Below are 21724 nucleotides of genomic sequence, written 5' to 3' on the forward strand. Positions count from 1 at the left end.
ACACACCGCGCTTGTGTTTCCAGCAATGGCAGTGCAGCGCGCATGATGCAGTGACCCAATAGACAAAGGAACCAAACACTTAGAGATGTGAAGGCTAGCTGGCGAAGGCGTGCAAGAGAAGAAGCTCCACAGTAGGCGGGCAAGATGCGTGATGGTTAGAGCTCGAAATACACGCAGAGATGGGGTGCGCAAGCGAGTCCGTCTTTTGATGTGACCAGAGACCAGAGCAGGGGTGGTGAGTAAAGAGGCAATCATCACCCAGACCCACAGAAACGCGCGCACAGCAACAACTTGACAAGCACAGCAGGCCACTAGAGAAGATGCACAGTGTGCGCTCAGAAAATCTGCAGACGGAAGAGAGAAGTGAGTTAGTGAGAGAGGGAGCTGCGGGGAAGGGTGAAAGAGGGAATGGTACGACGAAAGAGCAAAAAAAAAAACAGAAGCAGGGGAATAAATGACGGTGATACACACACACACACACGCACACGCACCACGCACCACGCACATATATGCATATATATATATATATGCACGGACCGACTCATATACACGTACACACGCAAGATTACGTACACACACGCACACACGCGCGCTGTAGCCAAAACCGAAGAGCGCAGAAAGTAGAAGGAAAACAAACAAACACGAGCGAAAAAGTTCAAGACTGACGAAGCAATCAAATGAGGGAGGGAAAGAACAGGCATAGAGAAATGGCGAAACGAGACAAAAAGGGGGCCACACAATACGTGCGAGCAACACAGAAAACAACATAAATGGGAGTGCGACGGAGGCGATAAAACACGCCTCTTCACTCCAGCATACCTAAAAAAAAGGGTGGTGGTGGCAACGAAGGTAGTCAAGGAGTAGAAGAGAGCAAAGGAAAGATGGGGTCGAACAAGGTTCAAGTGAGTGACCCAAGTATACGCTGGGATGTCGACTTACACACACGCGCACACCAAAAGAGAGAAAAGAAACGAAAGAGAAACACCGTAAAGACAACATAACGAAAAGCCAGAGAGAGCACCACACCACCAAATCACAAAAATAGTGAAGCGAAGGGTGAGAAGAGCAAACAAACAAGAACATAAAATGGAAACAAAAGAGGAACCACAGCAACGGACAAAAGCAAGAAGAAGACACGCACACAGACACACGGGGGGAGGGAGGGGAGGGGAGGGGGCATTGGAGGATTTATTTCATCTTTGTGCCTCATCATGTATACATCACTATCTTTTGCTATCTTTTCTTTGGTGTTTCCCTCTCGAGGGAGGGGAGGGAAAAGGGGGAGGGGAAGGGGAAGGGAGAGGGGGAGGAGGAAGGGGCTCTCCCGGCTCTCTTGTGATGCGTGAGAGCGGGTGGGTGTGTAGGTGCCTGAGAGAGCGCATCGCTGGTTCGGGTAACTTCATTTCCTTTACTGCTTTTCTTTTCCTTCGTTGCTCCTTCCTACAGACGTCCACTAGGAGGCAGAAGGAAGGGGGAGAGATGCAGAGAGCCAGAACAAAAGAGACCTCTACACACACAAAAGCACATAAAGGGAGGAGCAAAGAAAAAAAGAAAAGAAGGCGCCGTCATCGAGGAGAGTTCAAGGCGTGAGGCAGGAGGAGGAGGCTGCAAGTGAAAAAGAGGGCATGAAGCGAGAAAGAGGCGCAGGGAAAGAAAAAAAAATGAGACGCAGAGGCTTCACGCGTAAGTGTGTGTGCGAGTGCGCATATCGGCATATAATGGGGTGCTTTCATCTTGATTCGATGGGTCACTTCTGCGTCCCTCTTCATTTGGCTTTCCCTTCGCTTATGTTCCCCCTGACTGCCTCCTTCGCCGCGTCTCTCTTGTGTTCAGTCTCACAAACACTTCACCACCAGCCGCCACTAATCCCCTCACACCAACGCCCTTGATATCAGGCCCTTCCTTTTTTCCTGCCCTGCGCACACAAAATTGAAGAGCCGGTGCGCATCATCCACGGCAAAAACGAAAAGACGCGAAAGAGTACACGAATGGCCACTGTAACCTCGGCATCGCGCCTGCTGTGCCCGCACAAACAGGTGAGTCGGTGTGTCCTTATTCTGCTCTCTCTCTTTCAGCAGTCCCACTTCACACATCCTCTCTCACTCGTCCTCTGCTTCGTTTCCTCTCGCAAGCAGCGCGCTACACACACCTACACATACACGAGAGTGTGTGTGTCTGTGCCTGGCGGGGGCGATGGGAAAACGCCACAGTGGGGAACGGAGGAGGAGCAACGGAGAAAACGAAAGCGAAAGCGCGCAAAACGAAACGAGGAAGAAGACGCGAAAACGGGGGGAGGGGGCAGACAACCATTTGGGGTGAAATCGTCGTGGGAGAACACACGAGAAGGCGAGCAAAACTAAAATGGCACGCGGAGCCCGAGAAAAGACAAAATGAAGACGAGGGCGCATTGGAGAACGAGCACGTCCAACCACACAAGCGCACACACACGCAGAGAAGCCACATAACCGCCGGAAATTCAAGAAAAGGCAAAGATAGCGAGAGAGAGAGAGAAGGCACGATGAGAGCCTGAGTGTAAAAATGTATGATCGTGAGCCACAAAGAAGGAATACTGCACAAACACGCACGCACATGCCGGATATGAATGTGTGTGAAGTTGCGCGCAAGGCTTGACGCAAAGGAGGGGAGGTATGAGGATATAACAATGATAAAAGGGCCCACACATGGAGGAGCGCACTTGGGGAACGTTAAGAAGAACAAAAAAGGAGAGAAACGGGGGAGCGAGAGAGGTGAACGGAGGTAGAAAGAAAAGAGAGACACCCACACATACACCAAACCACGGCCGTCGTGCAGGGGCGGAGAGACGAACGAAAAATAAAAAGAACAAAAGAAAAAGAGACGAAGAGAGCACACAGAGAGAGAAACAAACACACAAGTTCGCTCGAGAGTGATGCAGAGGGCTGTCATGCGGCGACGAAACAACAAACACACAATCATCGCAGCATCACAGAGGTAAACCGATCTCTCTAGAGACTCTACTCGCTTCAGCGCGAGTTTGAGAATCCACCTTCGTCCTTTTTTCCTTTGTTTGGAGTGCCCCTCTTTGGCTTTCTTTTTTTTTTTGCATTGCTCCCTCCGCTTCATCGATTTTCATGACGTTCATTGACGGCGTTCCCCCGTTTTCCTCTGCTTTCGTGTACAAGTCGCCCTGTCCTTCATGCGCGCTTTACACCCTCTTGTGAGAGCGGTTGCAGCACCCGTCACAACAGTCAAGCATAGGGAGATAAGAGGCGTCTTGTGAGGTACGGCGGGTCTTCCTCCGAGGAAAAGAAAAAAAAACAGAGCAATGCATATAGCGAATCGAATATGATGCTGTTCATCGAGTAGCTCAAGCCAACCATAGTTAACAGAAAAGAGGGTGAGGGAGGGGAGGAGAGGAAGAGCATAGGCACCACCGTCAGACGAGGAAGCAGATGGAGAAGAAGCAACACAACTTTCCGCTTTATCGGTCTTGCATCCGCTTGCTTCCTCACCCTCCCCCAAACCTCACCCCACTCACCTCCTCTTCGCGACAACAGCGAAGCGTGCTCCCTCCTGCCCACTTCGCTTTCTCTCTCTCACAATCAATAGAAAATGATGTGTGCTTCTCGCGTTTAGCGTCATTTTGTTTTTCGTGTGTGTGTGTACGTGTCTAATTCTCCCTGCCTCAACTTTTTTCTCTCGTGCTCTCTCCGTTTCACGCTGGGATCTCTCATTCACGTCTCTCTTCCTCCCTCTCTCGCTCTGCAGGCAATTTGGCGTTGACCATCACGAACCTGAAAGACAGAGAGAGACAGAGACAGAGACAGAGAAAAGCGTGTGTGAGCGTGCGCACTCTGGTGCACCCCAGAGAGAGAGGTGCACGGCTGCGTTTGAGTAGCACACATACTGGAGTGTCTGTGGCGATGCCTCCTCACTATTTCACTCTCGTTCTTTATTTTTTTTATCGTTGCCAGCATCAGCGCCACCGACGCGGATGTATCTCTCCAGCCAGCCGCCCCGTCCTCTCTTCCTTCCTCCTGTTCGTCATCCCCTTCTCACGCCAGCGCGTCTCGCTTGCCTCGCTGAGGAAGAGAGGGGGGAGGCACCTCACAGGAGGGGGAGAAGGAGGTATAATCGACGAAAAGACGAAGCCTACTGGTGTGGTTCTTTGTTGCATGAGGAAGATACGCGGGAGATAGAGGGAAGAGAGAAGAGAAGTGGTAGCGGTACCGTGCGAGCAAACGGGACTGCACAGTGCCATTTCTCTCGCCTGCGAACGTGGCCCATCCTGCCTTACGCCGCCCTCATCAGAGCTACACGGAGTTTTACTACTCCATCTACTGACCAAAGACGTCAGATCGCATGTTGCGGTCACCGCCGTAGCCACCGCCGTAGCCACCGCCGCCGTAGCCGCCGCGGGGACGGTAGCCGCCGTTGTTGCCGCCGTAGCCACCACCGTAGCCGCCGCCGTAGCCGCCACCAAAGCCGCCGCCACCGCGGTATCCGCCGCGACCGCCGTAGCCACCACCGTAGCCGCCACCGAAACCGCCGCCGAAGCCACCACTGCGGAAGCCACCACGGCCGCGACCGCGAGGCTGGTTCTGCACGTTGGGCTTCTTGGCCAGTGCCTGCACCTCTGGCAGCACCGTTTGGTTCGTTTCGCGCAGAAGCGGGATCAGGTCATCGACGATGTTGCGGTTCTTGTCGTTGAAGAAGGAGATTGCCGTACCGCGCTTGCCGGCACGACCCGTACGGCCGATGCGGTGCACATAGTCATCGATGTTGCTGGGCAGGTCGTACTGGACCACCACCGCGACGTTGGGGATGTCCAGACCACGCGAGGCGACGTCGGTTGCGACCAGCACGCGGCACACACCACTCTTGAAGATGTCGAGAGCCTCCTCACGCTCGCGCTGCACGCGGTCGCCGTGGATGGAGGAGCAGGGGATGCGGCTCTGACGCAGGTAGCGCTCCAGGTAGTCAGCATCGCGCTTCTTCTCCACGAACACGAGGACACGCTCGCCCTGGTGCTCCTTTAGCACCTCCAGCAGGCAGCCGCGCTTGTCCATGTCTTCGACCCAGCGCACATCCTGGGTGATGTTCTCGGTGGTCGAGCCCACACGGCCGACCTGCAGGAAGTGGTGGTGGTACAGAAATTCACGGGCCATCTGCTGAATCTCCTTCGGGAAGGTGGCTGAGTACAGCAGCGTCTGGCGCTCACCCGGCGGTGGCATGTCGCTGTCCGGGCCCTGGACGATCGCGCGAATCTGCGGCTCAAAGCCCATATCGAGCATGCGGTCAGCCTCATCGAGTACGAGGAAGCGGACGTCCGAGTAGCGGGTGTAGCCGCGGGTGAACATGTCAGACAGACGACCCGGCGTCGCCACCAGCAAACCACATCCGCGGGTCAGCTCGTGGATCTGGTGGCGCGGGTCCGCCCCGCCGTACACGACAACGCAGCGAATACCGGTGCGGTACGTGAACTTGCGGCCCTCCTCGTAAATCTGAATGGACAGCTCGCGCGTCGGTGACAGCACCAGCGCGGACGGGGCGGACTGGCTGTTCGTGGGCTTGGCGCGGTTGAGGTTGTTGACCAGCATGAAGTTGATGGCCGGGATGAGGTAAGCAGCAGTCTTACCGGAGCCAGTCTGGGCACATGCCATCAGATCGCTGCCGTTCAGCACGCACGGGATGCCGTACTTCTGCACCGGCGTTGGCTTCTGGTAGCGGCAGCGGTTCACGTTCTCCGCCAGTGCCGGGGCGAGCGCCATCGTGGCAAAGGACTCCGCCGGCTCCACGTCATTTGGAGTGATGGACACCTTAATCGCCTCGTACTGGTCGAAGTTGATACCCGGAGTGTGCTCCTTGAAGATCTCCTCCTCGGACTTCTCTTCGCGGTGATAGTGATTGTTGCCGACGAACTCGCGCGGCGGGCCTCGCGCGCCACCGCCGAAGCCCCCAAAGCCGCCGCGGAAGCCGCCACCGCCGCCGTTGCGATTGAAGCCGCCTCCGTAGGTGCCTTGAGCATCGTTGAAGCCACGGTTGCCGCCGCCGTACTGGCGGTTCTGCTGCTGATAGCTGCCGTAGCCGCCCATTGCACCAGCGACAGCAGAGGGTTCCTGTGGCTGCGCCTGTGGCTGCGGCTGCGGCTGCGGCTGAGGTTGCGCCTGATTCTTATACATGATTCCTGCTTAGCAAACGTGTAGGATCAGAGCGGAGAAAGGAGAGGTAGTGGTGGAGAGAACGCGAGGCAGGGGATGGGTAAGGTGTAGGATTGCCTGCGGAGGAGGAAGATGGATCGGGTCTTGCGCAGACAGAGAGAAAAAGTAAAAGTAAAGAAAACAACGAAAATAAAATGACTTGACTTACCGAGGAAGGGGAAAGTAAAAGCAAATGTGAACTTCGCGGTTGGGCGTATGTGCGCATATGTATGCAGGTATGTATGTATATGTGGGAAGGGTGAGGGGGAAAAACGAGTAAGGATGTTGTTGCCAGAGGCATACCGAGGGGAAGAGAAGAGAGGAAAAACCTGATAGCCCTCCAACTGGTACCCGCCCTCCCTGTAGAGGCCATGGAAATGTGAGGGAGAGAGACACTGAGCTGCCTCCGAGAAGTACAAGAAGTAGAAGAAGGGAAACGGCCACTTATGCCCCTAAACGTGCGGCAGCAGCGCAGACGATGTCGGCGCTGCAAAGAGCACACGGGGCATCTTACTTTCTCCCTTCGGCTTTTCCTCCTCCATCCCTGCTATACTTCTCTGTGTGGTAGACACTACATGCACACACGCACACAGATGCACTTCCATTCGCGCGTCTTTCGCTCTGTTCTTCGGCCCATTCGATTTGGTGAGTCGTGCACATGCTAGCTCTTCCCTCTTCTCTTTCGCTTTCCCGCGCGATGCCTCGTCTGTGTCACTCCTGCGCTCCACGAAAACCAACAGAGAGAGAGACGCACGCGCACGCGCACGCTGGCGAGTGCCACCGCAGAGAAAAAGGAAAGGAGGGGGTTTGCCGCGTTGCTTGCCGTAGCACAGAGGCAAAGAAAGGGGAAAAAATGAGAAGCCGCATCCTTCACTGCGGTGGCCAACAGACAGAAGGGCGTGCCTCGCAGCTCCCTACTAGCTAATGTACATAACGCGGGAGACGGAGTGGAGGTGGTGTAACACGAGTAGACAGTACATGGTCTTCTTGGGTGTCATGAATCGCGCCACACATGCTCCCAAGCCCGAGCGTTCCGCTCCAAAACACCCCGGCACTGCAACACCTACCCCAGTGGCTTTGGCGCCAGTCTCATCGCTTTCCACGCCTGCCTGCGCGGGTGGAGAGGGCCTCGTCTTTGAGTCGTTCCACCTCGGCGCGATAGGGCTCCCACGCATCCAAGAACTCGTCCTCGATGGCGGCGAAGAACGTGGGCTCGAGCGCACGCAGCTGCTGATAGCGCTGATCCACCATTAGGTACAGTAGTGGCGGGCACGCAAACCCGCTGCGCTCGCTCTCAGCGCTGGGGACGCGGTTGCCGCCAGCGTTGCCGCGCTCATTCGATTTCATGGCCCGTCGAGCCTCGGCGGACGTCATGATAGAGCTAGTGATCGACAGCGTCGTAGCCTGGCGTGCCTCGTACGGCACACGGAACATGTCATCGCCGGGCGGATATACAGTCATGACGTGATGCGCCATCGACGTGTACAGCTGATCCGCCAGCCGTTCAGTTGCTGAAAGAAGCGCGGGCATGGAGGACTCGGGGTGCCACCCAAGAGCGATGGCGCGACAGAAATAGTGCACCGCATTGGAATACTGATGGCGGTGATAGGCCCCATTAGCAAGTACTAGAAGAGCTGCTACGACGTGGGGCGGCTGGCACAGCTCCGGCACGTCGGTCGTCTCGCACCCGGTTTCCGCGGTCATCTCGGCGAGCGCGTCGAGAAATGCGGCGTAGTCAGAGAGGGCCGCCTCCTCATCCTCATGCTGCAGTAAGCTAGAGCGGCTACTTTCCTTTTGGCGGCTACGGTACGCCGCGGCGCGTCGCACTAGCGCTAGCGGCGTGAACCAGTCCACCACGGCCGCCACGCCGTCAGCCTCCGCCACCGGCTGCCGCACCGAGGGAATGGCGATGAGCAGCGTGAAGTCACGGATAGCACGCGACCAGTCATGTAGTTGGTCCGCGTACACAGCGCCGCGGGCGAAGAGAGTGGAGCGGCGCTCGGTGATGGTCTGCTGGCGGTCCAGTGCCGCAGAAAGCGCTCGAAGCTCTCCTTGAATATCACCCTCTGCGCGGCACGCCCGTGCGGCGTCGAGGAAGTAGCCGGCGCGGTCGGGTTTCATCCTCTGAAGGTACCGCAGCAAGTAGCGAGCAAGCGCGTAGTCGCCGGCCGCCATCGACCTCCTCACGCTGTCCTCGTAAGAGTGCACGTAGTCTGCGTTGCGCACCGCTACGCTGTAGTACGATGAGGCCTTACGACGCAATGCGGACGCCTCCGCAGGCGTCACCGATGTCGTCGAAGCCGCTTCAGCCTCGGCAGCGTAGCCAAGATAAAAGTACGCATGAGTAACGTAGAAGGCGCATGAGCTGCGAAGCAGCTCGAGACTTGAAGGGGCGCCGGCGCCCGTGTTCTGGGTGAGGGAGCCGGCAGCCCACGCTGCGCTCGTGAGGGGTGGCAGCGACGAGAGCACCCGGTGTGTGCTTAGAGTGCTTGCAGCATCTACCACCTGCTGCTGCGTGGCAGCAGTACTGGCGAGCACCTCTTCCGACAACTCGAGCAGACGTCCCAGCTGTTCTCGTGCCATCTCCGACAGACCTGCCTCGGCGGCGCACTTGCCGCTGTGCGCCAGCACGTCCATCGACGGCTCCGTCATTTTCATGTACTTGGAATAGTCCTCGTACGCCTCGGCAAAGCAGCGGAGCGCCTCGCAGCAGGAGGCACGCAAAAGGTAGCTGTCTAGGTTGAGTGGACCAGCGGCGATGCTTCCATTGAACAACTCACGCGCCTCCGCGCAGTGTCCGTGAATGAGCTCCAAGGTTCCCATCCTCCGGAGCACCTCTGCCAGCCAGAACGACCGCTGCGCGTCCTCGGCACAGTCGCTGCGGAACTGAGTCAGAGCCGCCACGCTCAACAAGCCGCGCGGCTCGGCGGCGTTCTGAAGCACTGTAAGAGCATGTTGAAGTTTCGCCTTCGCCTCTGCCAGCTGTCCGTTGCTGAAGGCGGCGTCTGCTTTCGTCAAGCAGTCGGGCACGCTCGCGCTGTAGGCTGCAGCGCCAGAGCTAGCGGCGCTGCCGCCCTGAGCAGCTTTCCGTGAAGCGTAAGGGATCCCTTTGGAGCCGCCGTAGCGATCCGAGTAGGTGTGGTACAACGGCGGCTCATGGTGGGAATGCCAGACCGACTGCCAGTACTCCTCCACGAGACGTTTTGCCTCTCGCTTACGATGCGGTGCGGTGGCGGCGTGGGCAGCGTCCGCATGCGCCGAAGACGGAGGAGAAAAGCGCTGCTTTTTGCCCGTGTTGCGGCCTCGTGACTGTCCCTTGGCGTCTGTCGGCGGTGGCGACGGTCCGTAGGCTAGTCGAGACAGAGACTCCATTGTTTGCAGAGGGAAAAGGCGATACAGCGAAGTCGAGAAGATACGCCACTGCAACGTGCGTTCGTGTCTTCTTTTTTCCTCGCCACGATCTGTGCGCCGCTGCACTACCGTGATGTGCTAGGCTGGTATGGAACGCGATACGCACAGACAGTTGCAGAGGCACGCGCACGCACGCACGCACAAGGGCGAAGGAAAAGGAGACAGTGCAAGAAATGACAATGGCACACAAAGAGGAGCAGAAGAATGGGTGCAAACTGTGGGTGGGGAGCGAGGGCCATGCAGAGCGAACGCAGACCCGCGCACAAAAGGCGAGTGGCACGACGTGGATGTGCGTCTGGATGGCGCCACCAAACACACAAGAGGCCCCATTCCTTTGTTTTGGTGCATGATGGAGAGGCTTCGCTTGTTGTCACCGTAGCTCCGAGGGCAAAAGCTAAATCAGGGCCGGAGCTGTACCCAAAGACATCCACACACGTACGAGGCACGCTGTGGCGACAGGTTTCTGCGCCTCGGGTTCTACGCTGGCCCAGTAGGCTGTCGCAAGAGAGGTGGTGCAGTGCACTGAAGCAAAGAGCCCACTATGGCTCTGCTCTTCTCCCCCCTTCGGCACTTCGTCCTTTTTCGTGTGAAGGCAGGATGCTGCTCTCGTGGTGTGCCATGCAAAAATGGTGCGCGCACGCACAGACCAAACGCGCGGAAACGCAGCCACACACACACAAAAAAAAAGAAAACAGAACAGAAAGAGATTTGACACCTCGCCTACTGTACATGAAGCAGAGCTGCTTACATCAGCCCACTGTGCCAGAGTACCTCCCTCACCTCCTTACACACACAACACACATACGCAAGAGCAGGAGGGGAAGCTAGAGAAAATCGAAGGCAGCTTCGGCTGCGGCGCGTCTCTATGTGGTCATGGCCACTCCACTGCCCCCGTTCTCTACTCAATCTCCAGTCCATAGACGGTATGACCGTCAGCAGGAGCCGCATGCTTGCTGGTAGTCATCGGTGTCGCTGTAGCGGCGATCGACACAGTGCACCTCTTGTTCATCGCGGCGTAGTCTACCCACGTCTTGCCGGCAGCCGAAAACTCCAAGCGACGCTTCTCTATTAGTCGCTTTCGCTGCTGGGCAAGAATATCCTCGCTGTTTAGCAGCTGTAGGCGAGGAATGAAAGGGCCTGTGCTATCGTCGATCTTGTCCGCGTCGTCTTCCATGGTGCCCATTACCGCTTTGTTGTGATGCCACTCGCCGCGCAGACACCGCTGGCGGCTGACGTAGTGCCACACACCGGGGCCCTCGCGTTCGCCGTTCATCCAATACCCCTCGAACCAGTCACCGTTCGTCTGCCGTAGCACTGCCCAGCCCTCGCACTTGTTGTGGCTGAAGTTGCCCTCGATCACGTCCCCGTTTGCGAGGTACAGCTTCCCCAGCCCTTGCCGTTCATTCGCGGCGAAGTCACCCTCGTAGACCTCCCCGTCGCTGCCCCACTGCGTGCCACGACCGTCGCGCTGCCCACCAAGCCACTCGCCTTCGTACACGCGGCGATACGTGCTCTCTTTTGTGTCGCGCAGGAAAAGGGTACCGTGTCCCTCACGCCTGCCGTTGCGGAACTCGCCGCGGTACTTGAAGTTGGCCTGGATGTGCTCGCCGAAGCCGTCAAACACGGCGCCCTTCCACTGTCCTTCGTAGGTGGCCGTCTTGGCGGCGTTTAGGAAGACGACTTTGCGGGTGCTGCGACCCTCGGCGTCGATGATGCCGCAGGGCGTAGCCGCATCCTTCAAAAGACCACTCCCCTGCGTCTCGCATGCTTTGTCCATACCCCACATTTCCAACTTACCGCGCAAGGCGAGTAAAGCCTCCTCCTGCTCCGTGCGGGGACGGCCAGAGGTGCCAAAGTAGATGAACTGAAGCATCTCCTCCCCGCCCATCGCCGTCTCCATGGCGCGCAGCTGCCGCAGCAGTCGCCCGCGCTCCGACAGCGTCACCACCGGCACGCAGGCCGCTAACAGGTTGCGATACAGCTGCAGGTTCTCTAGCGTCTCAGTTGTTTCACTGTACGACAGAGGGTCCACGCAGCCAACGACGAAGCATGCCTCGTGCCCGCACATGAGCTGCGACATGACTTGAGTGTAGCGACACTCCATGAAAAACGACTCGCTACGTTGAATCAGGCGGTGCAGCTGCGCCTGGGTGCGGCATTGGTCAGCCCGCTTGGCGCGGTACTCGAGCGAGTGTATAACTGCCGCGTTCAGCAACGTGCTACTCACATTCACCTGGCTCCCCTCCCGCAGAATATGCTTTGGTGCCCTGTTGGCGCCGACTCTCTCCGAGCCTTTCGTATGCACAAACGTCACGCGACGCAGCACGCACTTCTCACCAGTGTGCTTGTCAAGGGTCATGAGAGAGAGCTGCACAAAGCCGTGCCAGCGGAACTGTCGAGCGTAGCCGCGCCGCACACGACGCTCGTTACCTTGGCCCAGCAGCGTCTCGAAGGCGGCAAAGTCCTTCACTGGTACCTCCGTCATGTGCGAAAGATACAGGCGGCCAAAGCCATCGCGATAAACAGCGTGGTTGCGCGCAGTGCTGCTCGCTGCAGCACTAACGTCAGAAAACGCTGCTTCGTCCTCTGCGAGATTGTCAAGGACACTGTTGCAGTTCATCTCCCAGTACGAGAAGCCGACACTGTACTCGTGCGTGTGCCTCTGCGCCTCCAGTCGCCGGAAGAGTTCTCGCACGGTGTCTTGGATGAGCCCAGACTCATTCGGGCTGCCAAAGAGTGTGTGTGTCTTACCTGTCTCCGCGTAGCCTATGGCAATGCAGTTGGCACTGAGCCCGCCCATCACCAAGTCGACCATCTCGAGCCCGATCGTGCAAAAAACGTCAGCCTGGCGCGCATTTTGCGGGTAGAAGTAGTCAAAGTCGTACATAAGCCCATCCGCGGCCTTTGGGGCGAAGGCAATGAGTTTGTCTTGATCGGCACGGATTAGCACCTGTGTCAAGGGAACCTCCTCATCAGATGCCGGTCGCTCACGGACAGCGATGCGCAAGCGTTCGACCACCGGCGGATGAACCGTTGGCGGTGAATCGGTAGAGCTCATGGTTGGTGTTCCGCAGCAGCCCAATAGACTACGAATAAAGACGGTGGCCCGGGAACAGAGATGAACTCGGCAAGTAAGGTGTGCCCACGCATAGCACACCGCCCAAAGTGGGGAACGCAGGGGCGCAGAAGCGCACGTACACAAACGAGCTCCAAGCAGGCGTTTTGCTGCGGGTGGGGGCAGGGGTGGTCTACGGGACGCAGCGTGGGAAGCTGTCGAGTTTGGATTTAGGGCGAGGCGCAACAGTGCCAAACAACACAAAGGGTGGAAGCCGCTGCAATCTGAAGAGATTGGGAAGATGGGATGGAGATGCAAGGAAAGGTGGGAAGAGGTAGCACAACGCGACACACGGCAAGAGAATCAGCCTGTTGCGCCAAGGGAGCTCCTCCCTCCTCCTCGCTCTGGTCGCCGCATTCCTCACACTCCTGCGTTCGTGTCGTTCACCTTGCCCTTTCAGAGCGGATGGAGTGGCGACCCAGGCAGGAAGGCGGATCGACACGACGACGGGCAGCCAAAGCGCGGTGTAGGAGGGAAGCGGCGGGGCTCTGGCTCCCATGGGTGGCAGAGACCTCACTCTGAAGTGCAGTGGCCCGGACGGCGCCAGCACGTAAATGAGCACAGGGCGCGATCAACAAAGACAAGTGGGGAAGACAGGCGGGAAGCCTAGCCGCTGCGCCATGCAGTTGTCCTAGTGTTCTCTTGCCCGTGTCTTCCCTGTTTTCACGTTTGTTTCGCTTTTCCATTTCTAGCTCGTGAAAGTACGCCGAAAGAAGAAAATAAAGGAAAAGCAAAGAAACCTCTTCGCGGTTGAGCTCGGTGCACGTGTGGTGGGAGGTGGAGGGGGGAAGGGGCGGAAGAACTGAACACGGGAAGTAGCCACCGGGACGGCGGAGGTGATGCGACATCCAGCTCAGCGGTGATGGCGGTCCAGGGAGGCCAAAAATGCAGACACAACTCAGGAAGAAGCGAACCGAAGAGAGAGATGAGAAGGAAGAAAGGACGAGAGAATGTTTACCGATGCTGCTCACGGACGCGAGTTGCTGGCTCGCTCACATATCTCTCGGTCGCATCAAGCTGCCCTCGCGAACGTGTGTGCCTCGCTCCTCCATCCGCTCATCTCTGCATAGCAGCATCGTCACCCCTGAAGGCTCTACCCGAGTCGCTTTCCGTACGTCACCGTGCGCTTACTTCTTGGGGGCGCTCTTCGGGGCCGGGACGCGCTCCTTCTTCTCCGACATGAACAGCTGCACGTGGCAGGGGCTGCACATGTACGGCGTGATGCGACCGTGGGCACGGTACGTGCGGCGGCGCATGCGGGCAGCCTGGTCCACCTGGACGTGCTTGATGACCATCTGGTTGGGGTCAAGACCCTTCTCGATGGCGTTGGCCTCGGCGTTCTTGAGCAGCGACATCATCGCCACGACGGACTTGCGCGGCCAGCGGCCCTTGGTCTGGCCCCACTCCTTCGCCTGAGCGGTGCGGCCGATCTTGCCGTTGTAGCGCTTGAACGGGATGCAGCGGGTCTTGGCGAGCACCTGACGGTACAGCTGCTGAGCCTTGCGAAGCGGCATGCCGTTGATTACATTTGCGGTCTCGAAGGTGTTCTTGTAGTGGCAGCGGAGGTCGCTAACCTTCGCCTTGGCGCTCTTCGACGACACCTGCGGCTTTCGGGAGTAGTGCGTCATGGCTAACAGAGAAGTAGGCTTCTACGAAGTACAGGATGCGTGCAGGGAGAGAGGCGCAGAAGAGTTATGTGGGAAACGGGGTGAGGGGAATCGTCCACAGGCACGCGCAAAGCAAAGACGTGCACGGGAGAATCGGGCAATGTGAATGCACCGCAGGGAGAGGTAAATTGGCAAAGAGGTGTGCAAGAGAGCGGTAAGAGAAAGACAGGGTGAGAAGCAAAACAGATGACTCGGTTGGCGAATCTATATCAGGTACTGGAGCCGAAGCCCCGTACTCAGCGGCTACGCAAGGGGACACAGCAGAAGGGAGCCGAGCCGGCAAGCGCGCCGCTGCGTATTCGCAAATCGAGACAGCCCTCACGCACACGCAAGAGACCTCTTTTTTCTTCGATTTCCGGTGATCATTCTGTCATCGGGCATGAGCTCAACGCCACTCCACCCGGCCTGTCACAGGCCCATCGCGTGGCACGATGCAGTAGACACGCGTTACGGCAATGCGCCGACTCAGCCATCACAGCACGCATTCTGCCTCGAGCTCCACCCATCCACCGCTCCGAAGGTCGCCTCACAGCCACTCCAATCATGCTGGTGGCCACCTGGTGCATCCCGCCGTGGGGTGGCCCGAGCCCCCACCCCACCAGCAGGCAGCCAGGTGCGCGTGAGGTGCGTTCCAGCCACGCTGGCACTTTGCGCATTATATGGATGGCGCAGATATGCTCGGTGTCACCGGTCACCCTAAAGCAACGCCATCCAGGGCCCGGCCGCCGACATCAGCAGCGATTAATCGCACTGGCGCCCTCCCCATGTCGTAGGTGCTTGACCCTGCCACCACCAGAGGTAGTGGTGCGCTGGCAGCGGACAAGGGGGGAGGGAGGGGGGCTGCCTGGCTTCACCAGAGAGAGTGGAGCACTGGAATCTGTGATACCACGCATCGAGATCTCCCCTCGTCATCGGGGCGTGCAAGAGATCGCAAGATAAGAAAGATGGCTACTCCCTCACTTGAATGCGACAGGAAGTGCTCGGAATACGAGGGGCCGAGGAGATATCTGCAAAGCCGTCCTGGACGGCCTCACTCTCTCGAGTGTTGCGCCACTTTCCGCTGACTTGTGTGTTTGTTATTGTTTTTTTCGCCAGTTGGCTACGCCTGCTCTCCTCGCCTGTGACGTGATCATTGGAAAAGAGCACTCGATACTGTCACGCGGCAAGAGAGGGTAACGTGTGTGCATCTGTGTCGACAAAGAGGGGAGAGGGTCCTGCGCGTCCTCTGGAATTCAGATCAGTGAGTGAAGCGAACCACTGAAAGACAGCTTCTCGCGCCAAACGGTGCTCTCCCTCGCCCCCCTCGTCTGCATCTTTTTGATCTCCGCTGTACAGACACCGCCTGCGCCCACGCAGCACACGCACCGCACCCAAGACTCGCCATAGAACGCGCCCCGCAACCCTACTGAGAAAAAGAGTACAGCCACAAATTAAGATACCGCCACGTGTGCTTGCCTCTTACACGGCCCACACTGCAGCGTGCAACCAGTACAACAATAGTTGACAAAGGAAAAAGAAGCAGTGCACATACTGGTACACACGATGATGCCGCGGTGTGTGAAGTAGAGACGCAACACAGCTGCGCAAGACAGCTACCTCGTCGGCTAAACCTTGGCGGTCGTCCCTGCTGCGGCACCTCTGCCGACGAAGCTCCTGGCAAAGGCCTTTATTTTGGGAAATAATGATGTCGCGATGGGCTCGAGACGGTGAACTAGAAGGGGGGCCGAGGTGACTGTGAGGAGGAGGTGCAGCGGCACTAATATCTTGTTAAGGACAATGGAGAGAACAAACGTCTTCCAGAACGGCGGCCGCTTGCTCTCGCTCACCGCGACCTCGTCTGAGCACTTCACATCGAAGCCATAGGAGCGTGCAAGGCGGATCAGATCAATGCGAAAGACGTAGAGGCAGGTGAAGACGCACGCCAGGGATATGTTGTGCACGATGAGGTACCACAAGAGCCCGCCTGCACCGTAGGCTGCCAGTCGCTGCTTAAGTGGCACCGCCTTCACACCTGCCTCCTTTGCAACTGTAGTGCCAACGGTTCCGTTCGCGGGGGGTTCGGAAGCCGTGGACGACCGGAAAACCGCGCCAGTTGCATCCACGTGGTAGCCGTTAGATGCGTAGAGGCGAGGAAAGCGCGTCACAAAGCCCTCTGGTATGTCCCATGTCACCTCCATTGTTTTGATGTTTTGGTAGTAGGGCTTCTGAGCGTCTAGTGAGTAGTGCTCTCGCCAGCACACACGCGGGTTGGAGGGGGAGAGCGGTTCGTCCTCGCTCCACGTGGCCGGGAACTCCTGGTTTGGGCTGACGGCGCGACGGGCAAGATCGACACCGGGCAACACCGTCGCACCAGACGCTGCTGCCGACTCTCCGTACTTCTCCGGAGTAGAATTCCATGTGGAGCTCCAGCGCTGTCCCCATAGCAAGGACGACAAGACCACCGCACTCCGCACGCACCGTAAACGCATTACGCATCGCATTTTCGTTTGCTTTGGCGCCTCTCCCTCTTTCCTACGGACGAAGGGACAGAGAATGTCTGTGGCCTCAAGGAGTGGTGGTGTATGGTTGCGTGAGAGTGAGGGGAAAACGTACTATTCTTTGCCCTCAATCAGGCTCTCCGTCGTTCTCCCTGTTTGCCTGTGGTGCTGTTGCTTGCGGATAGCACGCTAAGCTTACGTTTTGTTTTCCCCCTTCTTTTCCTCTGCGTTGGTGGTGCTGGCGTGGTCGTGGGTGTTGGTATTGAGGTTTGGAGAGTCGGTGTTGACGTGTTGAGGAGGAGGGGTGGACGTTTGTGCACAAGAGCTATGCAAAAAGAGAGGGCGTTGTCACGGAATATTATGCGGTGTGTGAGTGCCTTCAGGGGAAGTCTCTCAGGCCTTTCTAGCGCGGGAACTCCTTCTTGTGGTGGCAGTGCGTCGGTGCAAAAGGTGCCGTGTCATGAAGGTACCTGGGGATGTGCGTTTGCGAAGCAGACACGAAAAACAAGGCATTGGCTCCGGCGGAGAGCACGTCGTCCGCCCATGGTTGTAGCGGGACAAGTGCGATAGGCAGAAAGGATCGTGAAAGGAAGGGGGAGTGAAAAAGGAGAAGTTGACATGATGCAGGGGGGTGCCATCACATGCCCAGAGAATACCTTTTTTTTTCCTTTTTCATGCGATGGTGGTGAGGCCAGCTGTAGCCTAGCCGATGCGCTCGAAGGCAGGGAAAGAAGGGGATGTAGTGCGAACATAAACGCGCATGTCCGCTTCGTGCACAAGATGCACAAAAGGGCCTCACGTGTCACGGCAGCGCACACCTCTCCCAAAGAGAGGAAGGAGACAACGGCCTCCCTCACTCCTGAGCCCCTCGCCTTCAGTGGCAGTGCGTACCGTATGAAGTGAACCACAGCGCGCGCGCACCCCGCATCCCTGCCAGCCGCATCGGCGCCGCTCGTCGCATAGTTGCTCCCGTTGTGTCTTCAAAAGAAATGATAACGGAACGAAAAGCAAAGGCCTCTCTCTTTCTCCAGGAGGAAGCGAAAGGCGAGGCCAACGCTGCAAAGCAAAAGGGACAGAAACAAAACAGAAAAGCCTGTGGCGTAGTCCATCTGGCATCAGAGACACGGTCCCTGTGCGGCTTACGCGGTGGTCATCTCGGCAAGCAGCTCAGCATGCTCATCCGTCGGATCGCGGCTGGGCTCCGTTTCCGCCCAGAGGTCGGGCGTGAGGAAGCCGTAGGTCTTGCGCAGGGCGTAGAAAGTGGCCATGATCAGGTTGCCGTGCGTGCGGGTCTTGCCACGGGAGCTCGTGTACACGTCCTCGACACCGGCAAACTCGAGGATCTTCTTGGGCACGGGGGCGGCGACGATGCCGGTACCGCGGGGCGCGGGCACGAGACGGACGGCGACGGAACCACACTTTCCGGTCACCTTCATCGGGATCGTATGTGGCTCACCGATCTTGTTGCCCCAGTAGCCGCGGCGCACCGGCACGATGTTGAGCTTGGCCGCAATCATCGAGGCGCGAATCGCCAGCGACACCTCCTTGCCGACGCGGGCACCGATGCCGATGTGGCCGTCACAGTCGCCGACGACGTTGAAGGCCTTGAAGCGGGTGCGCTGGCCGGCCGATGTGGCTTTCTGCACGGGGTAGATCTTCATCATCTCGTCGTGCAGCTGGCCCTCAGCGATGAGAGTGTCCACGATCTGGTGCTCCTTGATGGGCATCGAGAAGAGGAAGATCTCTTCCAGAGAGGTGACCTTCTGCGCCTTCACGAGGCGACCCAGCTTGGTGCACGGGACCCACTCTTTCTCCTCCCCCGGACCACCGCGGCCACGGCCACGGCCACCGCGTCCGCCACGGCCTCGGCCGAAGTTGCGTTCGGCGCGGGGCGCCTCCACACCGGGATTCTCAGCAGGTTGAGCGTCAGCCATTTGGAACTAGCTGTGGTGGTGGCGGTGGTGCGTGTGTGTGCATGAGCCGATTTGCGCGCCAGACATAAAAGCAAACACGTTCGGGACGCACAAGATAGAGACGCAAAGAAGGGGTAAGTAGCGGGGAGGGAAGTGCAACGAGAGTCGAGAAGGCAATAGCTGCAAGCTGATTAGAACACGTGCGCCGCACAAGCGCGCGCACTCCAGAGGATGCACAGGGAAGGGGAAGAGACGCGAGAGTAACGAAGAAAAAAAGCAACTCCCCACGTCCCCCGCGCGGTCCTTTATGATAAGCTCCGCTGAGTCCATCATCCCGTATCCTTCCTCTCCACTACGTGAAGGGAAGACAAGATAAGATGCACGGTAAGGGATCGCCCTATCACCGTGAAATCCGTACACCTTACCTCTTCACTGGAAAAATCCATCGATAAGACGGTCAATAGAACATAGGGCGAACCAGGAGCAGCTTCAACTCCACTTCATGTGAGCCCTTTTCAGATTTTACTTACCTCGGAGACCCCGCACACTCTGCCTGTGTGCCATGCCTCTCCCTCCGTCCCCTCAGGCCGCGGCATTCCTCAATGTGGTGCGGCGACTCTCCACATCGGAGTCTGCGGGGGCTCGACGGTGCAGCCCGGGGTGGCCCCCTCATGCTTCCGGCATCTGCGCCACATCAGCCCACCAGGTCCGATGCAGGAGATGCCGCACGTTCCCCACACATGCACTTTGGGGCTCATCACTGTGCATCTCTGCGCGCCCCTCTCCACCGTCGCCCGCGCCCTGCTCACCGCTCCATGCCTTGCTTGGGCGGGATACACCGTGCCAGCGGCCATTCGCAGCGCGTGCGCGCGGGGCGCGCGTTTTCGGGGCCGGGGCCTGCCTCAGGGCAACGCTGCTGCCCGGGTGGCTCGCTGTCTCCATCTGGCAGTTCCGTTCATGTCACCAGGAGGCGCAGGGGTACCCCCACGGTGCCAGCGGTGTAGTAGGCGGCACACCATCGGCACCTCATGCGGTCACCTCCAGTCACCCGCCGCTGCAGGAACCAACCGTACAGACACCTGCACGCGCGCAGCTGGGCAAGCATCGTCGGCTGCCGTCTCGCGAGCTCAATATCCTTGTACGCTGGTGTCGCACGGTGGCTGCCAAGTAACTTTTAGCGTCGCGTGCCGCATCGTGCAGCGCGGTTCTGGGGAATGTCGGCCTAGCGTCAAACGGAGGGGGAGGGTCAAAAAGAAACAAAATGATAATGCCGAAGCGAGAGTTGCTGCTCTCCCGGATCAAGCGCCCCCTGCCCGGGTATTAGCGTGGCAGGAGGGGAGAAGAAAAAGGCGACAGTACAATAGCGGAATGCCTCCACGGGAAAGACGTTCTCACTCCGTGTGTGTGTGCGTGCCTTTTTGATATACGCCCACGACGAGGAAAACACCAACCGGCAAGTGGAAGACTCTGGCCGCCGATGGGGACCATGCAGCACCCCTCTTTTCTTTTGTCTCACGTTTCGTTGCCGCTGCCGCCAAAGCAGTTCATCTCCAGAGCCCACTGTGTGTGCGTACACTTGAAGACAAAAAGGCGCAGAGGCGTGTCTTCTACGCCTTCTGTATTTCAAAAGAGCGCGGAGCAGGGCAAGACAAAAGACGAGCGTTCCGACGCCGACACTGGCGCCGGTCTCCCGAGCTTTTCTGCTTGCTCGCTCCCCACCCACCCACCCGCTCATCGCCATTTCAGATCAGTAGGCGCTGCGGGTTGGCAAAGTAGGGGCAGCACAGAGGGAACTTCGAAAGCGGACAGCAGAAAGAAAAAAAGGAGAGGGAACGAAGAAAACGACTTCTCGATTTGCGTGCGATGAAGGCGCGTAGTCCACCTCAAACAAACACACACGCACAGCTTCACCTGCACACTCATCTAAGCCGGCCACGCCAACAGCGAGGACGCGAGCCAGGGGAAAGAGTATCGACGGCCCCTCCCCTTTACTTGCACTCGGTTGGGAAGAAGGTCTCGGGGCTAGGCCCGATACGCGAATTCTTGTCCATAGACTCGAGTCTCCGCATGTCCTCCGGTGAAAGCTCAAAATCAAAAACGTCGAAGTTCTGTTTGATGCGCTCCTCGTGGCTGGACTTGGGGATGGCAATGACGCCGAGTTGGATGAGCCAGCGAATGATGACCTGAGCTGCAGACCTCTTGTGCTTTTCCGCCAGCTCCACGAGCTGAGGCTCTGTCAGCAGGGCACCCTTGCCAAGAGGGCGCCATGCCGTCACGGCAATGTTCTTTTCAGCGCAGTACGCGCGGAGCGCCTTCTGCTGGAAGTGAGGGTGCATCTCTACCTGGTTCACCATCGGTGGCACCGTGCAGTTCGCCAGCAGGTCATCAAGGTGGTGCGGCTCAAAGTTGGACACGCCAATCGCGCGCACCTTCTTCATCTCATACAGCTTCTCGAAGGCACGCCACGTCTCGATATACGAGCGATTTGGGCCCGGCCAGTGGATTAGGTACAGATCCACGTACTCCACCCCAAGCGCCTGGCGACTCTGCTCGAAGGCGGCGAGGGCACTTTCGTAGCCGTGGTCGTAGTTCCATAGCTTCGTCGTGACGAAGATATCCGAGCGCGGCACGCCACATTCGCTAATGCCCTGGCCAACGCCTTTCTCGTTCTTGTAGTAGTGCGCAGTGTCAATATGACGGTAGCCAGCGTTGATAGCCCACTTGATGTTCTGCACGACTTCGTTGCCATTCTTCGCCTCCCACGTGCCGATGCCGAGCTGTGGCACCTGCACCCCATTGCCCAGGGTCACGTGAGTGCACTTACCAGTCATGATGACTCGTTTGGGAAGCCAATGCGGGGCTAACTTGAAAAGCTAGCTCTGCTCTGCACAGAGTCAAAAGGCTGCACTTGAAAAGATAAAGAATGAGTAAGGCGGCTCCTGAGTGTCCGATCTCTGATATG

The 21724-nt window shown here is 58.0% G+C and overlaps 7 protein-coding genes across 7 annotated transcripts; all 7 read right to left on the reverse strand.

Annotated features, from left to right (window-relative positions):
* Positions 1-4316: 4316 nt before the first annotated feature.
* LINJ_32_0410 (putative ATP-dependent RNA helicase) lies at positions 4317-6161 on the reverse strand (the record flags this gene model as incomplete). Its single annotated transcript, XM_001467686.1, has 1 exon — positions 4317-6161. The coding sequence occupies one exon, from the start codon at positions 6159-6161 to the stop codon at positions 4317-4319; it is 1845 nt and encodes a 614-aa protein (XP_001467723.1).
* A 1107-nt stretch (positions 6162-7268) lies between these two features.
* On the reverse strand, positions 7269-9551 carry LINJ_32_0420 (conserved hypothetical protein; the record flags this gene model as incomplete). The annotated part of the gene is made up of 1 exon (XM_001467687.1): positions 7269-9551. The coding sequence occupies one exon, from the start codon at positions 9549-9551 to the stop codon at positions 7269-7271; it is 2283 nt and encodes a 760-aa protein (XP_001467724.1).
* Positions 9552-10488: 937 nt separating this feature from the next.
* On the reverse strand, positions 10489-12648 carry LINJ_32_0430 (conserved hypothetical protein; the record flags this gene model as incomplete). The annotated part of the gene is made up of 1 exon (XM_001467688.1): positions 10489-12648. The coding sequence occupies one exon, from the start codon at positions 12646-12648 to the stop codon at positions 10489-10491; it is 2160 nt and encodes a 719-aa protein (XP_001467725.1).
* Positions 12649-13832: 1184 nt separating this feature from the next.
* LINJ_32_0440 (putative 60S ribosomal protein L17) lies at positions 13833-14333 on the reverse strand (the record flags this gene model as incomplete). The annotated part of the gene is made up of 1 exon (XM_001467689.1): positions 13833-14333. One exon carries the CDS (start codon positions 14331-14333, stop codon positions 13833-13835), a length of 501 nt encoding a protein of 166 aa, XP_001467726.1.
* A 1643-nt stretch (positions 14334-15976) lies between these two features.
* Positions 15977-16852, reverse strand: LINJ_32_0450 (conserved hypothetical protein; the record flags this gene model as incomplete). The annotated part of the gene is made up of 1 exon (XM_001467690.1): positions 15977-16852. One exon carries the CDS (start codon positions 16850-16852, stop codon positions 15977-15979), a length of 876 nt encoding a protein of 291 aa, XP_001467727.1.
* Positions 16853-17988: 1136 nt separating this feature from the next.
* On the reverse strand, positions 17989-18783 carry LINJ_32_0460 (40S ribosomal protein S2; the record flags this gene model as incomplete). Its single annotated transcript, XM_001467691.1, has 1 exon — positions 17989-18783. One exon carries the CDS (start codon positions 18781-18783, stop codon positions 17989-17991), a length of 795 nt encoding a protein of 264 aa, XP_001467728.1.
* A 1967-nt stretch (positions 18784-20750) lies between these two features.
* On the reverse strand, positions 20751-21593 carry LINJ_32_0470 (putative prostaglandin f synthase; the record flags this gene model as incomplete). Its single annotated transcript, XM_001467692.1, has 1 exon — positions 20751-21593. The coding sequence occupies one exon, from the start codon at positions 21591-21593 to the stop codon at positions 20751-20753; it is 843 nt and encodes a 280-aa protein (XP_001467729.1).
* Between the last annotated feature and the right edge of the window lie 131 nt (positions 21594-21724).

Source organism: Leishmania infantum, chromosome 32 (assembly GCF_000002875.2).
Source record: "Leishmania infantum JPCM5 genome chromosome 32".
NCBI lineage: Eukaryota > Euglenozoa > Kinetoplastea > Trypanosomatida > Trypanosomatidae > Leishmania > Leishmania infantum.